Source organism: Megalops cyprinoides, chromosome 16, assembly GCF_013368585.1.
Source record: "Megalops cyprinoides isolate fMegCyp1 chromosome 16, fMegCyp1.pri, whole genome shotgun sequence".
Lineage (NCBI taxonomy): Eukaryota > Metazoa > Chordata > Actinopteri > Elopiformes > Megalopidae > Megalops > Megalops cyprinoides.
The window spans coordinates 7,863,550-7,873,250 of NC_050598.1; the positions used below are offsets into that span (position 1 = coordinate 7,863,550).

General features: G+C 49.9%; 1 protein-coding gene across 1 annotated transcript in view; it reads left to right on the forward strand.

The window, feature by feature from the left end:
* The window catches only part of shroom4 (shroom family member 4), a 44,542-nt gene extending 38,676 nt beyond the window's left edge, over positions 1-5,866 (forward strand). Inside the window, exons 5-10 of the mRNA XM_036548164.1 lie at positions 492-553; positions 853-1,476; positions 1,958-2,572; positions 2,773-2,926; positions 3,317-3,589; positions 4,240-5,866. Coding sequence (XP_036404057.1) covers positions 492-553; positions 853-1,476; positions 1,958-2,572; positions 2,773-2,926; positions 3,317-3,589; positions 4,240-4,533 — 2,022 coding nt within the window. The 3' untranslated portion in view covers positions 4,534-5,866. The remainder of the gene's footprint in view (positions 1-491; positions 554-852; positions 1,477-1,957; positions 2,573-2,772; positions 2,927-3,316; positions 3,590-4,239) is intronic.
* Positions 5,867-9,701: the final 3,835 nt, after the last annotated feature.

Below are 9,701 nucleotides of genomic sequence, written 5' to 3' on the forward strand. Positions count from 1 at the left end.
AAGGCCGTCGGCAGAGTCCCGCGATGCTAACCGCTGGATACATGTTTTACTTCCACCAAAGAATCCAATTCCTATTTAACGCTGCCAGATGTGCAGAACATAGTAAAAAATGGCTTGCTTAAAGGACCCAGAAGGCTAAATGCTGGGTAATGCATGGAATATCTAAGAGTTCATGAACCGGTCCCCTCCTTTGAAATGATACAGAATGTGTATATTATAAAAGTGTTTTGGGACTTTGCATCAGTGTCGTTTTTCTTCCCCCTCCCTCCTCGGCTCAGCATCACTGGAAACTTGCAGACGTATGGAATCATTTTGGAAGTGCGCTTTTCTTGGCTCTCACAGGTGTCCAAAATTAGCCACCTTATCGGAATTTACACCCATCTGCAATAGCTGCGGCCCTCGATACAGTTGCCATTGTTGGGACAATTCGCACGGGTCTCTGCATGTTTTTTTTTTCCCCTCTTGGGTAACATGGCAAATCTCTTCTGCAGGCATATCCTGTGCGAGAGAGGGAACAAACGAAACTCAACAGGAAGTTCAGTCTGACGGAGAGGTAAGGCACTTCACTTTTGGCTCCCAGAGACATCCTAATAGTTTCCCATCGAGCAGTCTGATTACCATTAAGCACCGCATGATTGGTCATTTAGGGCAATTTGAAAAGGCCGATAATTTCATGTGCAATCTTTCCCTTTTATGACTTGTTTTTAGTTGCGTTCCAAAGCTGAGAGTGTGCCATGCCTCTCCCATTTCATATTTGGCATGTTCTTGCTTAAATGTTTTTAAAGGTTATTTCCTATGCTGCCTGGTTATAGATGGTAAAATATGTGTTCTCTTCTCATATCTGCTGTAAAGGGATTATGGACGGTGCAGAAGAGACCTCCAGCCAGCAGAGGGCGACTCCAGGCTCCCGGAGAGGCTGTCTGTGTGCAGCGTGGAGGAACTGCAGCCGCCAGCACAGTACCCGCAGCGAGGCCGCGCCCTTTCAGAGAGCGACATCCGCCTGGACGCGCAGCGGCTGTGCACGCGCATGGCGGCTTTCACGCCGCCCACGTTGAGCGAGCTCGAGGAGACCACCGCCGCGCCCAAGAAGAAGGGGCCGCCACGGCCGCCACCCCCCAACTGGGAGCAGTTCCACCGCAGGAGGGCTTCCCACCAGGGCCTCCTCTCGGCGTCCTACCACAACCTCCCGTCCTCCGCCTCCTCCTCCCCGCCGCCCAGAGACGGCCCCTCCTCCCAGCGCTCCGGGCTCCTCTACCCCAACAGCACCGCCCGCCCTCCCTTCGACCCCGACGCCACCCGGCCGAGGTCTCACAGCCTGCCCCCGGCGAGGGAGGAGCCTGAGAGCGGCCCTGCCTTCACTCTCAGAGCCTTCAGACCCGTGGCCCCGTCCCCTAAAGAGCACAGCCTGCCGCTCCAGCACCCGAACCCGCCCAGGCTGAAGGGCACGGTCATGCCTCCAGCAGAGCCCTGCACCAGGTGAGATTCTCTCCCTCACACACTACCCAATATACCAGTACTACCAATATTACCATTCCATACATGACAGAACCACAACATAAGGTCTATAAATCCTTGCTGCAGAGCAGTAATAATAATGTATGTCTACAACAGATTGCTTGTCTGAGAATGAATATTTAAGTTTGTTTGACTGATTTAAAGTATCTTGTTCTTATATTTACTTTTATGGTGTAGCCGATGTTGTTGCAGCTTATTTCTTCCGTAGCTTGTCTATTCACTTATGGTTAGCTGAAATGAAGTGCAGCTTTCTGTGAGTTGTAGAGAGGTGATGACAAACCCTCAGATCCAGCCTCAGGCCAAAACCCTCAGGCGAAGTGTATTGGCCTAAAATCAAAACTCAGCTTTCACTTCCACCTCTGCCTTGTTGTAGTGAGATTGTTGCTGCCAGCGGACCTGTGTTTACACGTGCTTTGTGGTTTGTGTGCATGTTGCGTTCCAGGCTGACAGAGCCAGAGGCGGATTTGGTTCAGGACAGGCCGGCCGCGCTGGCGCCCGTCTCCGTGACGCGGCGGAGCACAGCGGAGTGGGACAGGGGCCCTGCGAGCGGGAGTCGGCGCGGCTCGGGGGTCTCGGCGGCGGACGTCGGTGGCAGCTCCCGCCTGGCTCCGCCTTCGCCTCAGTCCTATTTCTCTGTAAACTGCGAGCAGCAGCAGCAGAGGGAACAGCGCTTCGCCCCGGCCTGCCCCGCCCCCGCCCCCGCCCCCGCCCCCGCAGGGGAGGAGCTCAACGGCCCCTTCGAGACCGACATCGACGAGTTCCGCGACGGGGTCGCCGAGGGCCCGATCGCCGCCGAGACGCAGTGCTTCGCCCAGCCCGTGACCGTCCTGGAGACGGACATCGACTCCCTCCCCGAGGAGCAGCCCCCTCCCCCGGCCGTTTCGAGGACGCCCCGCGGCTCCGTGGTGGAGGCCCTCCTGGTGGAGGACTCTGGGGTGAGGTCCCGGGCTGACCTCATGGGGGAGCTGTTTCCCCACAGCGCAGAGGGAGAGGCGCGCGGGGAGACCTGGAGAGGCGGCCACAGCCTCCTGGAGCACAGCGTGGACACCCTGGAGAGGTGAGCCTTATTTAGGTCGTCTGATAACTGCGCCAAAGAGTGGGAAATGGTCCCATAGGTTTACAGAGGGGCCAGGTTAATTTTCTAATTAAGACATGAAATGGATAATGTGATTTAAGGACCTAGAAGTTGATATTGGAAGCCCTCCACAGGCCTCAACTCATCCAGCCCTCTGTTTTCCCTCTCTCTGCCCACTGCAGGCGCTCCAGGCAGGGACCTCCTTGTACTCAAGGTCCCGGTTCCGGCAGCTCCTCCTACCAGAGTACCTCTGCTGCTAAATCCCAGCTCCTGAACAAGATGAAGGAACTGTCAGAGATGAATGACAAAGCTGAAGACGAGGAGCTCTCCTACAAGGTAATGCCAGACTTTGGGACTGCAGCTAATTATCCTATTCAGAGTCCAACATTTATCATAATTTTCAAAATTATGATATGGTATCCTCCTTCTCACGTCCAAACATTGACAGATTTTGATAACCCCTGTCATCAGGCTATGCGTGTAGTTCATGTCTCTGATATGTAACATAGCAGAAACAGGGTTTCCTGTGCAAGCTGTTCCCTCCATCCTTATGCCACTCAGTTGTACTGATCTGTGGTCAGTCAGAAAGAAGGGAGGAATGTGCTGATGGTCTCATATCAGGTTGCAAAGGAGAATAGGGGAGTGCAGCTGGAGTGCCCTTGTGGCACTTTTTGTGGGGGTGACCCTGATGTCTCTCGGTGCCCCCCCCCCCCCCCCCCCCCACAGCGGCAGCTGATGGAGAGCCTGCGGAAGAAGCTGGGGGTGCTCCGGGAGGCCCAGCGCGGCCTGCAGGAGGACATCCGGGCCAACGCCCAGCTGGGCGAGGAGGTGGAGGCGCTGGTGCTGGCCGTCTGCAAGCCCAACGAGGTGGACAAGTACCGCATGTTCATCGGGGACCTGGACAAGGTGGTGAGCCTGCTGCTGTCGCTGTCCGGCCGGCTCCTGCGCGTGGAGAGCGCCCTGGACTGCCTGGGCTCCGAGTGCAGCCACCACGAGAGGGTGAGCGGGGCAGCGCCTCTTCTGTCTCCGTCTCTGTCTCTCTTTCTCTCTCTCTCTCCCCGTGTCCCCTCCCTCCCTCTCTCTCTCTCCTCTGTCTTTCTTCCTTTCTCTCCCTCTCTCTGTCCTCTTTCTTCCGCTCTCTCTTTCTTCCTTCCTCTCATTCTGTATCTCTCCTTCTGCCCTCTCACCCCTCTTCTTCCTCTCTCCCTCTTTCTGTCTCCTCTCTCTTTCTCTCCCTGTGCTCTTTCCCCCTCTCGCTATCCTGTGCTTTCTCTTTGTCCTTCTCTCCTTTCTCCTCCCTGTCTGCCCTCTCTCCTTCTGCTCCCTTTCCTTTGCTCTCCTCTTTGCCCTCTCTCTTTCTCTCCCTCTTTCGCTCTTTCAGGGTTACTTGTGTGTTTATATGTGTGTATGTGGAGGGTTTGCATGACTCTTTCTGCAGCAGTAAAACGTTAAAAGGGTGTTCCTTTTGGCATTGCTTCTGCATCCTCCGTTTCTCTTTACCTCGCCTCTTTTCCGGCCATTTCCTCTTCCTGTCTCCGTCTTTCCCTCCCCTTCTTTTCTGACGCTCTTCCCCTTCTTGTGCACCACGGCCCTCTCCCTCGGCGCGCGCTAACAGCGTTCCCCCCCTCCCTCTCTCTCCCGCTCCGCAGCTCCCCCTGCTGGAGAAGAAGAAGCTGCTGCAGGTGCAGCTGGGCGAGGCGCAGGAGCTGAAGGAGCACGTGGACCGCAGGGAGCAGGCCGTGTGCCGGGTGCTGGGCCGCTGCCTGACCCCCGAGCAGCTGCGCGACTACAGCCACTTCGTCAAGATGAAGGCGGCGCTGCTGGTGGAGCAGAGGCAGCTGGAGGACAAGATCCGGCTGGGGGAGGAGCAGCTGCGGGCGCTGCGGGAGAGCCTGGGGCTGGGGGTGGCCGTGCCCGTCGGCCTGGGCTACGGCCGCTACTGACCCCCGCGGCAGGACACCCCGCAGGGACGGCTGGGACAGTGACACTGAGGGACTGAGGGACAACCTGCGCTAACCGGGCTCCTTAATCTGGGCTTTTTGTGTCATAACTGGGGAGAGGGAGCCGAAGACTGAGCAGGGGGTGTGGGGCACAGAGACCCGTGTTTTGTTGTATGAATAATTTGGGGGGGGGGGTGTCCCCTCCGTTGCCTTACGCTTCCGTTAAGCGTTGCCTTGTGGCCTCCCTTTGCCTTCTGTTGATAACACTACTTCAGAGGTGAGCTCACCCCTCTCCTCTGTGGATTTTTGGTGCCGTATTAAAACCACACACCTCTGAGAGAGTGACCGCATGGAGCTTCTTCTCATGCGCGGTGCTGGGCCGCCGTTGGCTGACGCCAGCGGTGACCACAACCTTACACACTACGTCCAAAGTGCCCTTTCACGCGTGTGTTAGAGCAGACTGAGCATTGGTCCCTCTAGGCACTGCTATTTATTTATTTATTTATCTGCAGGGGAGGGGCCAGGTGGAGCTGGCCAATCCCTTTAACCGTCCCACGATCCTTTGAGCTGGTAGACGGCGGCGTTTCCCGGGCGTCTGCAGAAGGACCCTGTCCCGTTTCAGGCCCCCAGTACGCTCTCCAGGACCTCCAAACATATCAGCAGATGTACTCTGTGTGCTAGCGCGTGCCAAGTTCACCTTCAAGGCGAGACGCTCAGAGAGTCAGAGGCTGTCAGTGCAGGCCAAGCCGTCCGCTTGCCTTGGCTGTTAATGCAGTGTGTCCATGCTAAACGGAAGTCGTCCTCTTGCTGTGTGTTGCAGTGCAATGTTTGTCATGTGCATCCAGGGAAATGACTAGTGTCTCTTCAAACTGACCTCTGTACAGTCTATTCTTACAGAAAGTGACTGTTTTGTTTTGTGTGTTACGAGCTTGCCAGTTACTGAAATTAATGAAGAATGTTAATGAAGAAAAGAAGGTAACATTCTTTAAAAGTGAAGGACAAAATGGTGGTACAGCTGGATTAAATGGTGGACCAAGAAGCGCATATTAATGTCAGCAGCGTGAGGATGGACGCTTTAAAACCGGGCTCGTCGCATGCTTGACGTTAGATCACGATGCAGCGGAGACAACTTCAGCCTGCGCCTGCCTCCACACTACTGCAACACCTCCATCCCAGGGATGAAGCAGGGATCGAACCAGACACACAGATGCCACAGAAACACTAAGAAATCAGCTCAGATGCGGGCAAAGACCATTGAGCGCCGCCCGTTTAATGTATAAAAACACTAGAACTAGGTCCTGTTCCCGTGGTGCTGGCGACAGTGTCCCCCCCCCCCCCAAAACGCAGAGTCGAAATTGTGCCACACCTGTTGAAAAATGAGGCGCCCCCCTGTGGCAGGGGCGCGCAGTGCAGACGAGTCCGCCATCCTTCTGCCATCTGTCATATTTATGCATGCTCCTGCTCTGCTCTGGAGACAGGATCGCTCTTACAGTTGCCAAAGATTTTCTTGCCCTGTTTTTAAACAAACACGAACACAGGAGTTCCCATGCCTTTCCCGAAATAGAATGTAATTCCTTAGATCCTGATTGCCTTAATAACCTCTGCAGGTCTTGCCAGCCTTCTGTCAGGCAATCTGGAAAGAAGCGCATCGCTGGGATCGGGTGCTTTAGGAGAAGTCGCGCACAGCGTGCTAACGCAGTATTAATCGCAACTAACTGCCCCCAACGTGTTCGCAAAACACTGCTGCCAGCTTCCGTCTGGCCAGGTTCTGGAAGCTGGAAGCTGGCAGCTCGCGCGTACACTCCCCTTCATCTGTTTTATCACTTCATCCTTCATGCCATAGACTTCGGTGAAAACAGCTTTCCACGTGCGGTACAACAGCCAACTGTCCCGCAGTACTGCTTGTAGTGGAAAGGTTGTTAGGTCTCAGCGTTAACCAACTGGAGAGAAACTGGATTTGCTTCAGAGAAAAAAAAGGAAAAAAAAAAAGAGACAAAGCTGCTTTCTATTTTAATTTCTGCCTTTCAGAGTTAGACATATCTGCAGCAGAAGTGCTGTTTCAGCCTGTTATTGTTGGGACCGTTCTGTTGTCCTATGCCAGAATAGAATGGAAATGTGTAAATGTTTTATTGGAATTATACAATGAAGCACATGTCTGCCTTTGTTGATTGTGTACTGTGTATATATGCCTGTTTTTAATGTTATGCCCCATTCCACATCCTGTAAACGCCCACCAACTGGAAGCAGCCCGTTGGTCCGGAGCGGAACAGACACACATGTGGAACAAGGCCTCATATTTTTATGTGGTTCTTGGTTTATTGCAACAACAAAAACAAGTTTTGTATGATGTCTGACAAGTTCCATTAATAATAATAATACTATTTTAATCTAAATGAGTCTTTGATGTTTGATTTCTTCCATGTCATTTATGTACTATTTTAATCTAAATGAGTCTTTGATGTTTGATTTCTTCCATGTCATTTATGTTGACTCACCTAGCCTTGTTTACTTTAGATTTTATATTTAGCATTTTTATCATTTTACTGTAGGTGTAGAGTGTAACCACAAAACATTTGGCTCATTGTGGCATTTCGTTTCCCTATAAAGTGAATTAGTTGCTTTGTTCAGTATACTACGGAAGAAATCCAGATTGCCTGGTGTATCTCAAAGCCCATGCAAAATTCCATGCATTTATGGCTGAAAGAATACCTTCTAGTGCCAGTGTGAAATTGACTTGAAGTCAATTGACTTTTTGACTTCAGCTTTACCTCATTTCTGCATTTTCCCTCTTCTGTTCACTCATTAAAAAAGCCCCCGCCATCCATCTTATTTTTTAACTCACAACCTTATACCTTAACACACAAATAATATCTAAGTATATTAATCAGATTCCCCCAGAGCTTCCTGTAGCTGAGACTTAAGAGATTTCAGTGTCTCAGTTCTCTTAATAAATGATCTGTTGAAGACATGGAACTTACTGCAGGTAAGAAATAAAATGAGGTTTGAAAGTAGTCCCTTTGAAAAATAAGGCAATGCTTTAGACGCACACATGCGCGCGCACACACACACACACACACACACACACACACACACACACACACACACACACACATAACCCCATCTCTGTAAATGTGAAAAATCACATCTGAGAAATAAAAGTTTTCTGAGTGGTTTCTTATTAGCGTTGCCCTAATGCTCCATGGAGTCAGGCCCCATGAGTAAGCTGGACCCCCCTGTGGGTAGTAAGGTGCATAAATATTTACAGTTCGCAAAATGTGAGTGCAGGAAGAACAGCTGATTATACATTTACAAGGACAGACATAATCCAGGCACCCCACTCCCCCCCTCAGTCAAAACAAAATCTCCCTGCTGACCCCGTGCAGTTCAAATGGGTTTCTCTGGCAGCGGCTCCTTCTTCTCTTTTTCCCCTCCAGTGGAATAGTCTAAATAAAACACTGTGATGGGGGGAGGGGGGGGGGGGGTTGGGGTTGGGGCTGGGGCTGGAAAGGGTCTATAGACAGGAAGTGAGCTGACCCAACTGCTACGGCAGTATCTGAGATTAGAGAAAAGGACGTGGAGCACTCAGACAGCGGAGACCTCCAGGAAGGGAACCTGGCAGGGAAGGATTGGATATGGCCTAACAGGTACAATAACCCCCCCACAGAAAACATCTGAGAAAGTATTACTATTAGTATCAAATTGCTGCAGTCACCCGAATTGGAAAAACAGGTTTCAAGGTTTTCATTTTTCATTGTTAGGAATATATCTGCAATCTCAGGGAGTTTAACTTTCATGCTGTTATCACCAGAACTGGGCATATATATTTGAGGGTCATTTTCCATTCGTAAGAATGTATTACTCATTCCAGGTAGTTTACCTATTAAGCAAATTCAGACACATACTGGTGTGTCCTTACAGCATCACCTGAATGCACATAATGTTTCCCCCATAACAAAAACCTCAGTGATTTCCATTTGTGCACACACAATTTTTTTCCATTTAAAAATGTAAATACACAAATAGGAAAAGTCGCATGGTCACAAAAATTAGCATTAGTTTTTAACTTGAACCTCCTTAAGAACAGCTTTCCATTAACATAAATTATTGACAGTATTTCTGTCTGGTAGACAATGAGAGATTAACAGTCTCTCTGATATCCAATGAGGACAGAATCCCAACATAATTTCATTTTATATATGATATTTATAATATCAACATATAATCTATATATCTATCAAATCTGAATGTATCAGGACTTCACTCGTATATTTTATGAGGTCCATTCTCATCTGAGGGTTGAACACGCTTCCAAGTACAGATTCTGAAGTTAAATAAGTAATTGTGTCCAGTAAGCCCACTAGGTGTCAGTACTTCGCCATTTCATGAAAAAGTTGAACCTCTGTACTGTAGTGCATCTGCAGTGCTGAATAACTGGCGTTTTGCGGCTTACGTGGGTTAAAGATGCAGCCCTCAAAATAACATCAAAGGAAGGAAGAACTGTGGCATTCAAGCCAGGCAGGTGCGGCACATCTTAAAACATTATGCACATTTTGTTACAATTTACATTTGTTGACTAGCAAAGAACACTGATAATTGTGGTAAACTGGCTGGCTAGCTATTATGCAAAAACACACGAGAACTTCCTGTCCCTTGAGATGAATATGGGTTGCACATGTGGCCTGTTTTCTATCATAGTTTCTCCACATTTGTTTTACAGACGCGTTTGAAGATATTTAACAAGTGTGATGTCAACCAAGTTCATTTGAGGTTACACAGAACTCCTGGCATGTTTTTTGTCCCTTAAACCTTGCTAATGTAACATATTTGACTCTTTGCTTTATACTTCCCAATAATTACGTTTTTAGTGTACGAAGCTAGTGCAAAATTAAACACGAACGGCATAATCGCTATAAAATTGACTTGTGTAATCAATCTCCGATAATATGATTTCTGTTTGACAGTTAAACCAGAGACCCTCGATCACTGGGGAGATCATGTACACTGCCTGTTTTACATTCTTTATCTTGAAGTTCCGGTTTACATTGAAAATGTGGACATGTTAAGTTCTTCCGGTGGTTGAACGTTCGACAGTAGTATGAAACCTGAGTTCGATATTTTGTTGCTACAGAGAATCTTTATCTAATTCGCCAACTCTGGGATCGACTGCCTTT